Below are 17,765 nucleotides of genomic sequence, written 5' to 3' on the forward strand. Positions count from 1 at the left end.
CTCCCTGGCTGTGTGATCTCTCGTGGATCAGGGAAAAAAAATGATTTCCAGATAGCAGCTATTTAACAGATGCCATGCTGAAGAGTCAGTTAATTGATACTTGAAATAGTGAATGAATAAATGAACAACCTGCTCATATCCTGTTCTGCTTCTATGACATCCTGGTGGGGAGCATGAGACAGCAAAAACATGTTACATATAGGGCTGGACTTGGGTTCATGATTTTACCATTAATTAAAAAAAAAAAACTTCATTTAGATAAGTAAACCTACTCTAATCAATTTCCCCCTCATTATCATTTTAATTTAGTACCTATTTTTAATTTGAAACAGTGTAGTATAAATATATATCGAGAACACTATAAAAGTATAAAACATGTTGAGGGTAGTATTGGTGCTGATATCACCTATCTCAGAAGTGGCATCTCATCACTTAAAAAAATTATTTTTATTAAAATATAGTTGAGGCCCTGGCCAGTTAGCTCAGTGGTAGAGCATTGGTCCAGCATGTGGAAGTCCTGGGTTCGATTCTTGGCCAGGGTACACAGGAAAAGCGCCCATCTGATTCTCTACCCTTCTCCTTCTCCTTTCTCTCTATCTCTCTCTTCCCCTCCTGAAGCCAAGGCTCCATTGTAGCAAAGTTGGCCCAGGTGCTGAGGATGGCTCCATGGCCTCCACCTCAGGCGCTAGAATGGCTCCGATTGCAACAAAGAAATGCCGCAGATGGGCAGAGCATCGCCCCCTGGTGGGCGTGCCGGGTGGATTCCGGTCAGGCGCATGCCGGAGTCTGTCTCTCTGCTTCCCTGCTTCTCACTTCAGAAAAAAAAAGTACAAAAATAAATAAATAAAATATAGTTGGCATACAATATTATATCAGTTTCTGGTATACAACATAGTGATTTACTTTCCTTACGATGTTATCACCACTATATGTCTAATAACGACATCACCATGCAAAGTTATTACAGTATTATTGACTATATTGTATTCCCTACCCTGTACATTACATCTTTGTGACTTTTTCATTTTATAACTGGAAGTTTGTACCTTATATTTTCCTATACCTTTTTCACCCCCTCTGCACTCCTTCTTGCCCCTCTGGAAACATCAGTTTATTCTCTGAATCTATAATTCTGTTTCTATTTTGTTTTTTAGATTCCCCACAAAAGTGAATACAACATATTGGTATTTGTCATTCCGTATTTGGCTTTTTTCACTTAGTATAATACCCTCTAGGACTGTCCATGTTATTGCAGATTACAAGATCTCGTTTTTTTTAGGGCTGAATAATAATATTTCAACTTCTTTATTCATTCATCTGCCAGTAGACACCAAGGTTGTTTCCCTATCTTGGCTACTGTAAATATGTTATATTTAATAGATAAACTTCATTTGGGCCCTTTTCAAATTACAGTGTCCTCTCATGTGGCAGAATAAGTGGGAAGGCCCAGAAGATCCTTTACAGTACCTCAGAGGTCTGGTGTCGCGTGCCCTGGCAATACAGGTAAGACTAAATCATTTCATAATTGCATTGTATGGCTGTGTAATTATTATACAAATGCATATTTTAAATTTTTTATTGAATTTATTAAGGTAAAATTGGTTAATAAAACTGTAAGAAGTTGGATTCAGGGCACAATTCTACAATACATCATCTGTATACATATTATATTGTGTGTTCATCACTCTAAGTCAAGTCTCCCTCCATCACCATCTATACCCCCTTGACCCTCCTCCAACTCCCCCATCCCCTTTTCCTGCTGCAATCCCTACACTGTTGTCTGTGTCTACAAGTGTTTTTCTTTGCTTAATTCCTCTTTCATCCTGCCCCACAACCTTTTTCCCCTCTGACAACTGTCAATCTGTTCTCCATGAGTCTATTTCTATTTTGTTTTACTTTATTTTGTTCATTAGATTCCACATACAGCTGAAATCATATGGTACTTGTGATTCACTGACTTGCTTATTTCACTTTGCATAATGACCTCCAGGTCCATACATACTGATGCAAAAGTTAAGATTTCCTTTTTTTTTATAGCTATATACATGCATATTGAAATAACCTTTTTGCTAGCAACTATTAGGAATATTAAGATTTGTACATAAAGCACTATTTATCTCATTTTTCATCTGTTATTTTATATAAAATTACTTTTTAAATCTATTCTTTCTGCTTAGTGTGTCTTATAATTTTTGAGATTTTAGAGAAAGTATACGATATACAGGGGTTATGTAAAAATTAAGGTAAGACTGACTGGGATCAAGGGTGACATTCTTTTATTTATTCATTGAGTCAAAAATATTGTGAACAGCAACTTCATGCTAGGCTCTGAGTAAAATACTGAAGATGCAGTGGTCCGTAAATTGGTGTAGTTCCTGTCTTGATGCCCGACACTGTGCTCAGATTGCTGAATGTAAAGTGATAAATAAAATAAACACACATCACATCCCAAGGAGCTATTTTAACAGTTTATCCGAAGAAGCCGACAACTGAATAAACAACAGCAGTAAGAGTGGAAAGGAAGGAGAGTGCTATGGGAGCCCATGGCAGGAGCCCCTCCCTCCAGGGGTCGGGGAAGTGATGCTTAAGTGGAGAGCTTAGGAGGAATCGACCAGGCAAGAGGAGAGGGAAGACTGAGCCAGACAAGAGGAAGGCCAGAGTCAAGGATAAACCCTGTGCTTTCAAGTAACTATAAGCAGAGCATAGGTGTGAGAAGGAGGGGCGGAAGGGCCATGTCATGATGCCATATTAAGGAATTATAATTGATCCTAAGGCCAAAGGGCACCATTGCAAGCTGTTAATGAAGGAAGTCAGATTACGTTCTAGAGAGATCATTTTGCAATATGAGTAGAGTCTAGTTGGTGTAAGGTTTAAGATTGTTCTCTAACACCTGAGAACCGTTAAGTACCCAAGAACTCTCAGCCAAAGAGACTCTTGCCGGCACCCTGCACTTATTGTCTGGTCTCTGCTCTGTAAGGTCTTTTAGAGCAAAGACTTTTTTTTTAACTCTACTGTATTTCTAATACCTAGTATACTCTCTGCTAAATAAGTGCATTAACTAATGAATAAACAAATAAATGGAATAAATAGGTTATTTCCTATTAGGATCCTAGAATTATTTTCTACCTTCAAATTTTTCTGCCTTTTCTTCAGAAATCATACCTTATGAGAGTTTCTTTGGTTTCTAATTTCCACTTTCTATTTTTCCATTGGGCTGCAGAATATCCCCAATAGTGTTTCTCCCCAGGGTCTTCTGATTCTTCTGTGCTGACCATTTTAAATTCCAGCACGTTCTCTATCCAGTTCATTAATCCTGTGGTGGCAGCATTTGCCTTTATTTTCTCTGTCTTCCTATCCTCAGCTTCTTACAGTTGGATCCCTTGACTCTACACCTCCAGTTTTTGAATTAATTCTAAGCTAGGATTCATAGACCTTCAGCTTCAATACCCAGTTAGACTTGAGTATGCTGAACAGACCCAGTATTCCAGACATGCTTAATGGACTCTGGAATGTCTCCCTATTGCACTTCTGCTAGCAGGCATGGAGTGCCATGTGTCAGTGGCAGGCTTTCGTGCTCAGTTTTTAGGACTGAGCTTCTGCTTCAAGTCCATGTCTTTCTTTTTTAAATTTACAGTTACTTCTTGAACTCAACCCAATTTATCCAGTCTAACTCAAGCCAGTCAGTGGCAGGCACATTTACATGCAACCAAATCCTGTTACCCTTCCTTATTACGATGGAATTTTGTCTATGTCAACCATTAGAGACCTTGAAGTCTGGGGAGACTGAAGCAATAAGTAGAGTTAGCCATTATCGTTGTTGTTATTAATAAATGCCACTCATTTTGATGCATAAACTGTCCTTACAATTTAGCAGGAAGGAAAAAAATAAGCAACAACAATCAAAATGATAAAGAAAATGCAGTACTATAGGAGTAAATAGCAGAAGTACCACAACTTAGAATCACTTATACTATCTCTTGTTCCCAAAATTGTCCCCTGCAATGGCTTGGATTCAGTTTGAATCAGGCCTGAGCTGGGCACTATGTATGAGATGGCTAGAGTATCCCTTCTACTAGCAGACGCTAATGTCCCGGTGCTTCATGCAAGTCCTTCCCTCCTTGCACTGCTGGGAAGTGAGTTTTCCCTAGTATAGGAATCAGCCCCATGCACCTCTTTTCACTCCTGTGCTGCCCAAGATTCTTTTAGATGCTGCTTCCTAATTTTGTTCAAATTCATATTCAGTCACACAGTTTCTAGAATGTCTACTAATATGATTATCGTTACCTTGGCCACATAGATTGCTTTTTAAACTTTTTACATTGCATTTTATTTCTATTGCCCACTTCAAAAACACTGATTCACTGAAAAAAAAATCTGTGAGGTTGTAGCTCTTACCTCTTTCTCTTCACCTTGTCTATGTATAAGGAGTGAGATTGGCATTTCTGAATAATAAATGTCTCATTATTCCCTTTTGGGGATCATATAAATAGCTCTTCTCACTTCCCTTAGAAATAAATTATAGTAGCTATTTAAATTTGGGCTTCAGATCACTTCCTTTTATTTCAGTGTACCACTTCAAGCATATATTCAAACTTTTTAAGTGATCCAATGAATTATAGAAAGAGAAAAATGAACATTTGTGAGAACAGTGCATTTTGGGTGCCAGGCATATATATGTTTTACATTGAGTTTAGTAATTTTTATAATATGAGGTGAATATTATTTCCATTTTTAAAGATGGTAAAATGCAAACCTCAAATTCAAGAGTAAATAGTTTATGAAAATTATATGGAAAGTGGTAGCACTCAAAATGAACTGCCCTTTCTTGATGACATGCTACAGTTTTTTATCAAACTGTAGTGTATTAGCAATGTTTAAAAAAGGTTGCTTTTTCCCTTTTGAAACTTTTTTTCTGAGTTGTCCTCCAGGTCACCATACACTTCTGTCTTCTTCTTTCCTGCCGGCCTCACTGGCTTTTCTCCTCCCTTGTCTCTAATGCTGGATTTTTTAGAGCACAGTCCTCTGATCTTTTCTACCCGTACTCCACCCATAGTGATCTTATGACTTTGATTCCCATCTAACTTTGATTATTCTTAGGATTATAGCTCTCTCCTAACTCTGGCACATACTCAGTATTTTCACTTGGATGATTAATAAACATATTAAACGTAGTATATTGAACACTGAACTCCTGCCCTACCAAAAGACCTGTGCCAACCACAGTTATTCCCATAAAAGTAAATGACAACTCTGTCCTTTCTGTGGCAGAGGCTTAAAGTCATGGGACTATTGTTAACTCTTTTCCTTCATGCTCTGCATCCATTCCACCAGAAAAAAATTTACCTTGCCTCTACATTGAACATATATTCAGAGCTATCTCTCACCACTTTCATTGCTGCTCCCTTGATTGAAGTCACTGTTAATGCAGCTGACACCTAACTGGCTCTGCTTCCTCCCTTGTCCCTTTTCTGGTTAGTTCTCAACACAGCAGCCTAAATGTCTGGTTAAAGCATGACTCAGTTATATCACCTCTTTGGAAAACTTCCCCCTGACTTACTCTTTAGCTCATCCATTAAAGTTTTTACAACAACCTACAAGTTAAGATCCTGTCCATTACCCCTTTGATTCCCTCTCCTACTTTTTGCTCCCTAATTTACTATATATATTTCAGCCATACTGGTCTCCTAGCTATTCTGTGAACAACCTGGCACATTCCCTCTTAGGACCTTTAGTCTTGCTGTTTCCTCTACCAGGAATGTGCTTCCCCAGAAATCTGCGAGGAAGTTTCTTTATCTCCTTCGGGTCTTTGCTCAAACATCACCTTCTTAGTGTAGTCTTCTCTGATCATTCTACTTCAAATTGCAACCCTGCTCTTCTTTGATACTTTTATCCTCTTTTCTTTTTCTCCATATCCTATATCTCTTGAGTTTTATATATTTTACTTTATTTTCTCTGTATTCCTCCACTAAAATGGAAGCTTCAAAATAGCAGATATCTTTGCCCACTCGTTGTTCTATACAAAAATATAGACCAGTGGCTTGCACAAGTATGTTTTTCAATGTTTCTGTTGAATAAATTAATGATTCAGTCAATCTTAGGGTTATTCTCAAGCAAACTGACAGAAATCTTTCATGTTTCCCAGTCATTATAATTTCACCTTCTAAGATGTACCATATTTCTCCATGTATAAGACGCTTCCACGTATAAGACTCACCTTAATTTTGGGGCCCCAATATTTTTTTTGTATTTTTCTGAAGTTGGAAATGGGGAGGCAGTCAGACAGACTCCCGCATGCACCCTACCAGAATCCACCTGGCATGCCCACCAGGGGGCGATACTCTGCCCATCTGGGGCACTGCTCTGTTGCAACCAGAGCCATTCTAGCACCTGAGGCAGAGGCCACAGAGCCATCCTCAGCGCCTGGGCCAACTTTGCTCCAATGGAGCCTTGGCTGCGGGAGGGGAAGAGAGAGACAGAGAGGAAGGAGAGGGGGAGGGGTGGAGAATCAGATGGGCGCCTCTCCTGTGTGCCCTGGCTGGGAATTGAACCCGGGACTCCTGCACGCCAGGCCAACACTCTACCACTGAGCCACTGGGGCCCCAATATCTTTAAAAAATGTATTACATAAAGTTACTGAACTCAAGTTTTATTCATCATAAAATTCATACAATTCCTCATCAAGTGCGATCAAGCGGGAAATGCAAGTAAAAAACCTACAACCACTGTATAAGATACACCCAGTTTTTAGACCCCAAATTTTTGGGGAAAAAAGGTGCATCTTATACATGGGGAAATACGGTATTCTAAAATACCCATGATATATTTTTTGAGATTTTTAGCTTCTATCTAAATCTATCCAGTGAACATTCTAGTTTATACCCTATTCTACATTCTAACATTTGAAGACTTTTATTTTGTCTTAAGATTCCAAACTTTAAAAGCCATCTTATTAAAATTATACTTTATTTTTTATGCATTTTATAAGGTGTCTTACTCTATTTTTCAAGGTCCTGCAGTTGCTGAAAAAGAGAGCTCTTTATTTTCCTAAATCATATGGTAACTCTCACAGTCCTTAATATGGTATTTTACATATAGCAGGGACTCATAAAATCATTCATAAGAAGACTTACATAATAGAGGTGGAAAAATAGTCTGTGTTCTAATACCTCCGGCATTTCTATTTTTATATACTACCCTCAGCTACAGGAGCTACCTTATAGATGTATTTAATTTATATATTTTTTAATTTATTCATTCATTCAGTGAATATTTATTGAGCTTTTATTATGTGTCGCCCACTTCTTGAAGAGCTAAAAATTAGCAGCAGAGAAGAGAACATGAAATGCTTGCCAATCAGTATCTCTGGGTTTAGTGAGGTTGATAGATAATATAAACAAATAAATAGATTAATATTGGAATTACATAGAAAAATACATCTTGGCCCAAATCCTGAGATAAATCCTAAGATTAATATACAACCAAACTTTAAACTGGATTATCATCATCATAAAATGAATTTAGGGTATATATCTGAAAATATATCCAGTAAAATATAAAATATATTACTATGGCAGTAGTATTACAAAATTTTAGTAGTCAAATTTTGTACAGGGACAGTAATTTCTCAACACTGTCAGCTGATAAATTCAGCCTCTGGTCAACTGTTGTGCACATTTAGAATACTAAACAGCAGTCTGTGGTCTGTGATGATCTGCAGTGTTATAAAGCAATCCTATAAACCATGGTATTTGAACTGCTTGCAGAAGATAAATCTTGGTTCTAGAAATGTAACGTATAGCAACATAATTGGCTTTCAACATAACAAAATCTTCTCTGAATTTTTATCTGCATCTCAGCTTTCATCACTTGCATGCCAATTTCATCATCTTCCTGGAGTGGCATAATGAGAGAATCTTTACAGCAGAAAACATGCAGAGAATAATTAAACTCTTAGGGCATGTTTGGTTTCTTAAAGAATCAACACATTCTAGTAACAGGCTACTTGCCCTGCAAGTAAAGAGTGATTCTGTTAGTAATACCTGCTATGTTGTTATCCTCATTTTCAACATAGAACTTCAAGGCTTTCCTTGAAGCAGCCATCATTACCACTTAAAGGCTTCTAGTGTGTCTTGTTTGAACATAGTTTATTAGTATATAACAAGACAATTGCAAAATGTTTTATATGTCAGTTTATTTTTGGCTAAAGAACAGTCATAGTGGTTGACAGATATTCTGCTATCATCAGTAAGTCTGTTCTATCAAATACTGTTATTATTTCTGAAAATATAATGGAAAGTGGTAAAACATTGTGTTCTTTTAATTCCCAAATCAATCATAGCCTTTACCACATTTATTCTATTGTCAGTGATAACTGAATGCTGATTTTCCATTCTATTCTGGATCTTCTATTATATTCACATTGTTGATAGCTATTTGCAACTGGAAATGTCTTCACAAGCAAGGAGAGCAGTGATTGGTTTAATGGTTCATTTATGTTATCACACTTTTAAAGGATTTTGGGATGTATATGCTTATCTAATTGTCTATTGCACATAAATTTGAAGTAGATTATTTAATGATACTGCCAATAATTCTAATTTGTGTGTATATAGTAAAAAAGTTTAGGAAAATATATTTCAATAATATGTTAACCAAGAAGAATCTTGAACATAAGATCCACAGCTTAAATAAATCTCAGAATGCCTTGTATTTAGTGTCCTGAAAATGATATTGTAATCTATATCAATGATTTTCTCAAGCTATTTTTATAAACTTCATGGATGCAAAACCACAACTGAAAAAATTTCTTCTAAATAAGTTTTGTTTTTATTTTTAAAAAGGTATTCTTTTTCATGTCTTTTCTTTTGAAATTTCATAAGTGAGAAAATAAATATTTGATGTATATAATTTATTTTCTTTTTCTTTTTGTATCTGAATTGAAGATGATTTATAGTGGATATTTTTGTGAATATTAGAAGATTGTTCCTCCTTGAGAAATTTTGAGATGGCAAAGATATTTGTTTTGAGATATTTCATTATTACTTGATTCACATAAGATAGGGAGTATACCAACTAGGACTTCCCCTTGAAGTATTCATGGTTATATAGAACCAGGTAACCTACTATTACATTTTGTTCTTAAAAGTACTTTTATTTAATGTTGCCAACCCAAGTATGTAAAACACTCTACAAAGACCTGGATTTCAGCATAATATATGTATCATATATATACTTTGTATTATAGTATATAAACAACATGAACACTCATATTTATTTCAGAGAGAAAAAAAGCTATAAATAATAATCTCCTTCCTTTGCTTAATATTTCTTTAAACTTAATATCCTAATTTTTTTGCACCATGTTAATATTTCTTCCTGTTTTAACCCTTGGAACCATGAGTACAGAACCTGCCTCCGTGGGTATGTAAAACACATTCTTTTATCAAAGATTTCACATTGACCAGTCCCTCTGTCTCGATTCTCTTCCCTTAAATATGTCCATAGTGTGCTTCCTTACTTCATTTAAGTCTCTGCATATATCGCCCATTAAGAGAGGCCTTATGTGATCACTCCAACCTACTCACTTTATTGCTCCTTTAACTACATTTTTCCTTATAGCATCTTTATATTTATTAGACCTAAAGCTCACTTCAGCTTTAATATTTGATCAAGATCTATTATTTGCCTTTACTTTCTGGCTGGCACAATAAATAAAATGTCTACTTCAGAACTGTTTCTGACACTCTAGAAATGAATAACATAAATATTTGTATAAGCATGGCCATGGCCAGTTGCCTCAGTGGTAGAGCATGGGCCCAGTGTGTGGATGTCTTCAGTTCAATTCCTGGTCAGGGCACGCAGGAGAAGAACCCATCTGCTTCTCCATCCCTCCCTCTCTCGGTTCTCTCTCTCTCTCTTTCTCTTTCTCTCTCTCCCCCTCCTGCAGCCGTGGCTCAATTGGAGCGAGTTAGCCCCAGGCACTGAGGATTGTTCCATGGCCTCTGCCTCAGGCATTAAGAAGAGCTCGGTTGCTGAGCAATGGAGCAATGACTCAGATGGGCAGAGCATCACCCCCTAATGGGTTTGCTGGCTGGATCCCAGTTGGGGCCCATGCTGGAGTCTATGTCTGCCTCCCTTCCTCTCACTGAATAAAAAAAAAAGGATTGTATAAGCACAAATGTTACTACCCTATATAATAAGTGTAACAAAATTACTAATGTCAACAAGGCATAAAGTTTAGATTTATTTTAATATTAGGTTACTTACTACCATATATACACTGCTCACAAAAATTAGGGGGTCAGGGAATGTGCAGAAAATCCAGTACTTTCAGCCTTTTGTATGGTGCATTTTCACCAATAATAAAAGTTGGTTTTGCATCTCATTTGCATAATCAAACAACTTTCTTTGACTTGTTTTCTTTTCTGATGTTTTTATTAAAAAATCAAATATTTCTTTTTTATTGCTTCATACTCATTTTGAAATATCCCCTAATTTTTGTGAGTATATTTGAATACAATACCATTTAGTAATATCAAGTTCTGTTTATAAATCAGTGTGTGAAGAGATTTCCTAGTCTAGTTAATACTGTTTCTAAAAAGATATCTTACAAGAAAATATCATTTCATTTCCCATAGCTCCAGATCTTCTCTGCCAATCCTGGCATTCACATTCTACAAATGGTTAGCATCTCATGTGGAGTTTAATGTGAATAAAGATTAAATTACCATAAAAACAAGGTCTCATTTCCAAATATGATTTCTGTACCTTAGGAGGGAAAATGTATGTAAGTGATTAAGAGAACTTATTCATCCTGCTAGGTAACTAGGCCCACATGGGAAGAGGGGTGGGGCAAAGACAGTTTCTTGTGGTTTAGGCAGCTTTCAGCACATCTCTAAATGTAACGGAGATAAGAATGGCCAAGAACATCGGAATGTATTTATAAGCATATAATGTTGAAGCCTCTTTCAAAGCCAACACTTAACCTCTTTCTTTTAAAGTTGGTTGAGATAAATTGCCTAAAAATATGAAAATGGGAAAATGAAAATTTAGGTTTCTTAGATGGTTTATTTTGAAACACCCTCAGAAAGCCAACACCAATAAAGCCCTTGCTTTATGAAAATGTTAACCAATTCCATTTTAAAAAAAAAGCTGTTAACTTGAACATAGCTACTCTTTTTCTCATTTCTGTTAATAGTGGGCAGAATTTTATAGATAAAGAGAAAAATATTAAAAACAAATTAGTTGTTTTAAAATGGTAGAATTAGGGAAGACATCTTGAAACTGAGGTATTTGAACAGAGACTTAAAGAAGGTAAGGTAAATTGAAAAAAGTTTCAAGCTGAGGGAATTAGCAGGTACCCTTAGGCAGAGTTTTCTGATAAAGGGAGGCCAGTGTGACTGAAGGAAAGTAAACAAGGTAAAGGTGGTCAGAGAAGTCAAAGGTTAGAATGTTATGATTTGGGAGAGGGAGGTTGGAATTGGGGCAGGGACAGCCAATGAAGTCCTGGTAAACTATTGTAAGGACATCGGCTTTTACTGTGACTGAGATACACGGGATAATTACATATTATGTGATGATATGCTACTAACGTGATAATTGTTATTACTAAAGTCACAATCTTAATAAATTTGAATTTGCTCAGCCTAAACCCTAAAATTTTCCTGTACAAGATATAACAATTTGTAAGCTCATTTTTTTCCTAAGTAATATTAAATCATTGAGTAATATTTTTAGAAATTGACATAATTTTCAAAGCTACAGACTAAAAGGCAAAAATTGTCCCGTTGAATAACATAGGATCCAACTGTGATGGCATTAGATCATTACACTTTAAAAATAAAAACACAAGATAAAAGTAAAATGAAGGCTTGTCCAACTATATTAACATCAGGCAAAACGGTTTTCAAAGCAAAGAACATAGCAAGGGATAGTGTGAGTCACTGTATTTCCCCATGTATAAGATGCACCCTTTCTCAAAAATTTGGGGTCTAAAAACTGGGTGTCTTATACAGTGGTTGTAGATTTTTTAACTTGCATTTCCTGCTTTTTCGCACTTGATGAGAAGCTGTATGAATTTTATGATGAATAAAACTTGAGTTCAATAACTTTATGTAACACATTATTTTTCAAATTTTGAGTCACGAAATTAAGCTGTCTTATAATTGAGGAAATATGGTATTTTATAATGATAAAGTGATCAATTTCTCAAGAGAACATAATACTAAACTTTACACATCTAATAACAGTTTCAAATATAAAAATAAAAATTGATAGAACTGCAAGGAAGAATAGCTAAATCCATAATTAAATTTGGAGATTTCAAAATACCTCTCTCAATTAGAATTTCAAAAAGGATATAGAATCCTTGAACAACATTAGCTAATTTAAGTGATATTTAGAGGATATATCAACCAATAACAGCAGAATACAGTCTTTTCAAGTACACACAAAATTTTACCAAGGTAGATCTAAACATAGATCAAACTAGTCTGGAATAATCTAAATGTGTTTAAACCACACCAAGTGTGCTCTCTGACCAAAAAACAAAAAAAGAAATTAAGTTCAGAAATGAAGAACAAAAATATCTGTAGAAAACCTTCAAATATTTGGAAATTAAATACCTACTTTTATTTTTTTAATTAAAATTATTGGTGTGACACTGGTTAACAAAATAATACAGGTTTCAGGTACACACCACTTACTTTTAAATTACTCATGGGTCAAAGAAGATTTCAAAAAGAAAATTAGAAATTAATTTAGCTAAATAAAAGTCAAACCACAGCACATCAAAGTTGAGAGATGCTGTGAAGAATTAAGGTCAATGTAATTGGATAGGCGAACATTAATCAATAGAATCTGAACTATAGTGCATTCCATACATGTTTTAAAACAGTTCTCTAAAGTTGGTAGGCAAGGTAATCTTATTAATGGAATATGTGAGGCAAGAAATTATTTTTAAGGATCATATAGTCAAAATGATTAGTGCTCCAGGAAACTATTTCAACTCAATCTTGTTCTCTTGAATTCCAGACAGATTTTTTATCCCATCTCAGAAGTCTACTCAAAGATGATTTGAGACTGAGACTCTAAAGACTGAATTTGGAGGGAAAATTACTTACTTTTTTCTCCTCTCTTTATGTAACTGGTAAACCTAATACACAAGATTTTAATAATAATAATTTAAACCCAGGTTTGAACATAGCAAAACTATTAGAATCAAGGAATGGCAAATATATAGTCATATGTGCTACAATTTTTTTAAGTTGGTACAACAAACTTTAATAACTATTTTATTTGTCTAATGATTTTGAGGTTTTAGTTACAGTATAATTCCGGTAATCTACCTTGCTGACGAGCTGCAGTTTGTCCAATGAATTGAGAAACTTGTTATACACCAGGTTATTAACATGCTAATAATAACTTTTAATGTCTCATTTACTCTAGTCAAAACAATGATTAGAAGTATTATTTTATTTGGGATAAATTAGATTTTAATTCTTGATGAATTTATTCTCAGAATAGTAAGCCTCTAAATTTATACTAAATAATTTTGATAAGATGAAGGAATATAAAAGACAAATTGAGAAGGAAAATTACCTAAATTACTTGTTATTGGCTTAAACACTTTTTTCTCCAAGGAACACAGCATTAAAATGAAATAAAATGGCATCAGTTTGTTGATGCATTTTATACTAAATAATTGCCATTATGTGTGAATAAAGATTGTCATTAATAGGCTATAAGCCAGACCCAACTGAAATGCTATATTTTGATATGCTTTTTTTTTTCTTTTTTTTTTAAGTGAGAGGCGGGATGCCGAGAGACAGACTCCCCGCATGTGCCCTGACCAGGAACCACCCTGCAAACCCCAGGGTGATATTCGGCCCCTCTGGGTCTGCTGCTCCATCACTAGGCAACTAAGCTATTTCAGTGCCTGAGGCAAGGCCATGAAGCCATCCTCAGCCCCTGGGGCCAGGAAATGGAGCTGTCCTCAGCACCTAGGGCCAATTGCTCTAACCATTTGTGCTACGGTTGCAGGAGGGGAAGAGAGAGAGAGAGAGAGAATGGGAAAGGGAGGGATGGAGAAGCAGATGGTTGTTTCTCCTATGTGCCCTGACCAGGAATTGACCCTGGGACATCCACATACTGGGCCAACGCTCTACACTAAGCCAACCAGCCAAGGCCTTGATATGCTTTTTTTAATATTTTTTCTATGTATTCAAATATTTTTTACATAATTGGGTAAATACTACATATGTATTATTCTGATAAATACATTAGGTCATGAGCATTTTCCACTGTCATTAGTCTTCAAATATGAATTTTAATTGTTATGCAATTTTTTGTTGTATTGATATACCATAATTTAATTAGATAACATTTATTATTAGCTAATTTTCTATAATATATTATTATTCTATAATTTCTCTTACTATAAATAATTTTAAATGAACAAACCATGTAGGATACTCTCTTGATTATTACCTTAATTTACATTTCAAGAAAAGAAATATTATTGAGTAAAAAAAATGGCTAGAATATTTTTTGGCTAAAATAAAGCTTTGGCTTTATTTCATCAAATTGCTTTATAAAAGCATTGTACCAGTAGACATTTCTACTAAAATGTTCTCCATCTTGCACACTTACTAACATTTGAGCATTATCAATCCTCATTCTGCTATTCTTTAAAAACATATCTTAGATTTTAAATTTGTGTAACTATTAAGGATGATCCTATCTTACATGTTTCAATAAGCATGAGAACAGTGTACCATATTGTTAACATTTTTAATTCATTTTCTTATTTGTGGAAAATAAGTGTATTCAAAATTTAATAAAGTAGAAATCTGATTATCAGCTACACTCCAATTTTTAATTAATTTGAACATATGCACACCCATTCCTGGCAAAAACATTTGGAGTTATGGATTTCAAAATTAAATAGGATGACTTTAATGAAATAATATACTTTGAAATATTCATAGAGTAAATATTTTTTGAAACAACTGTCTTAAAATAACCAAAATAAATATTATATACAATAGAAATGAGTTATGCAAGCATATTTGTTGACTATGTTTTGGTAAAAAAAAGAGAGCAGATAATATAAAAATATTTTATACAGAATAAACAATATTCACTATGCATAATTTTAAATTACTTAATTGAAAATAGATACTATTATAAAAAATAACATCCAAGAAGAAATAATTATACTTTGTTAAACAGCTCTCTTTTTACAGTCTTTTCTACTCTTAAAAGCAACATATTTTTAATTGGTAGGAAGAACATAGAAACATTTTTGCTGCAATGTGGGCATACTAGTCAAATGCATTAAAATAAACTATATACACACTAGCTTAGGCTATGTAATTTCCCCTATTCTAGACCTGGCTTGGGTAGATATAAGCTCTCGGGTAGATAACAGGCTGTTACAGTACATGAAACACAGCCTTTTTACACTGTTATAAATTAACACATTTTTTTCTAGACTGTTTATAAAGCTGACTTACTTCATGAGAATTCTGCATGATTTTATACCCAACATTACTATGGTATCATCTCTGTACACCAGCTGAAATAACAGATTCAAAAATCATCAGTAAGCTATCTATCTCTTAAGGCACATTAGCACCTTCAGGAAATATTACAGAGACACAAATCACGTAATGCCACCTGAGTTTATGACCTGGCTCCAGCACCTAACTATGTCAGCACCTTGGGCCTGACTTTAAGCTCACCATACCTCTGTTTCCTCATTGCGAAGTGGAATAATACTAATTCTCAGGGTTGTAGCAAAAATAAAATTGTTTACCACATAGAAAGCATATAGTAAGTCACACAAAACTTCATGTTGTTTTTGTTATTTGTTTCAATGGCAATTTTTATTATACTCATTAACATAATTCATGATTATGTATATTTCTCCAAATGGAGTGTAATTTGATTTATTGAATACAAAATGGCAGATAAGAAGAAGAGACTATTTAAAAACACCATTTAACAAGAAATTATTCTGGACATCACTCTTTACTGTAGTACCTGATTCAGTCAAGTGGCAAATTAGCTGTCAAGTGTGGATCTGAAACCTAGTTTAGTCCGCATTGCCAGGACTTGGTGCCCGGGGACTCTGAATTGACCCAGAAGCTCAGTACCTCCTAGGCACACTTTGAGAGGTGAATCATCGCTAGGAGACATGCCAGCCTAATGGAAACACTTTATATTAGCTTAATTTTTATATTTTAGACTTTTTTTTAGTAGATTTTTACCAACAAAAAGTTGTTCAAGGAACTTTTTTGTTATGGTTGGATATTATGTCAAAACTATAACATCTCACAATGTACAGTGGAAATCTTTTCCCTCTAGACAACATTTCAAAGCATTTGAAAACTGCATAACTATGAAAATGATTTCTGCATAATAATTCTTTAATACATAATTTTATATTTCAAATTACAAAGTTTTAAAATGTGTGTGTGTGTGTATATTTTTTTCTCCTTTAGAGCTGGGTAGAGAGAGCTGAAAAACAGGAGCTTCTCTCTGATACAGTTGACCTATCAGAACTCTTCCACCCAGACACATTTCTCAATGCTCTTCGCCAAGAAACTGCAAGGTAATTACATGAATTCTTATTTGTTTATAAGGATGATTATATTTTGCTTTATTCACTTCTGATTACATTTTCTTGATTGTCAAGAAATAAATTTATTGTTGATACCAGATAGTTATGTTTTTTCCTAATAGTTGACTTTTAGTAATATAGTTTACTTTTAGTTTACAAGACATTGCTTTTAATTATGATATGTTTTTATTAGAATTAAAAGAGATAAAATTTAACTTTTTAAATTTTGGTTATTTATTTAGACCTTTTGTGTACTATATGGTAGGCAGATTTAATTAGCTTCATTTAATTAGTCAAATAGAGCTAATTAAATCTAAATGGATTAAAATTAAATAAAATTATTTTTATTTTATTTTGTTGATTGATTTCAGTGAGAGAGGAAGTGAGAGAGACAGGAATATCAATCTGTTCCTATATGTGCTCTGATAGGGGATCAAACCAGCAACCTCTGTGCTTCAGGACAATGCTCTAACCAACTGAACTATCTCTCCAGTGCTAAATAAAATTTTAAATGTAATTTCTCAGTCACACTACCCACATTTGAAGTGCGCAGATAACTACATGTGGCTAGTGGCTACCATTTTGGACTGCTCAAAAACATTTTATTTTTGCAGAAAATTCTCTTAGCACTAACTAGGCTTCTTGGTATGGAACAGTATTTGATGGTTAAGATCATGTTATTTTTTATAAAAAATTTAGATTATTATATCAAATATGGTCTATAATTTTTAACAAGATAGAATAAAAAAAGAGATAACTTCCAAAAAATATACTGGATAAAATTTAGTTGTTTAGGGATTCAGGGGTTTTTTAATTCATAATGCCACAGGATCATATGATAAGTATTAATATTTCAGTTTAGCTAATAAATATTTATATAGTACCCATTACATGACTGAATTTGAGGATGATTGTCAAAATGGAGGATGTAAAAATAACAAGTAAAGGCCCCACCCTTCAAGGAACTTATACTTTCTGGCAGAGGTGACGACATACCCAGTTAACTTGACAAGCTTAGTGTGAAGTCTAGCTTAAGAGATTTTATTACTTGTACATTATAAATATTTTAATTTTAAGTAATGAGGAATATATCTATATTCTATTACTCTTCATATTCTACTTCCTGAAAATGATTTCTTGC

The 17,765-nt window shown here is 34.4% G+C and overlaps 1 protein-coding gene across 4 annotated transcripts in view; it reads left to right on the forward strand.

Annotated features, from left to right (window-relative positions):
* The window catches only part of DYNC2H1 (dynein cytoplasmic 2 heavy chain 1), a 320,182-nt gene that overhangs the window by 280,172 nt on the left and 22,245 nt on the right, over positions 1-17,765 (forward strand). For all 4 annotated transcript variants that reach the window (XM_066371476.1, XM_066371485.1, XM_066371494.1 and 1 more), the window contains 2 exons: positions 1,414-1,503; positions 16,506-16,615. In XM_066371476.1, the coding sequence (XP_066227573.1) occupies positions 1,414-1,503; positions 16,506-16,615 (200 nt within the window). The remainder of the gene's footprint in view (positions 1-1,413; positions 1,504-16,505; positions 16,616-17,765) is intronic.

Source organism: Saccopteryx leptura, chromosome 1, assembly GCF_036850995.1.
Source record: "Saccopteryx leptura isolate mSacLep1 chromosome 1, mSacLep1_pri_phased_curated, whole genome shotgun sequence".
In the NCBI taxonomy this organism is placed as follows: Eukaryota; Metazoa; Chordata; class Mammalia; order Chiroptera; family Emballonuridae; genus Saccopteryx; species Saccopteryx leptura.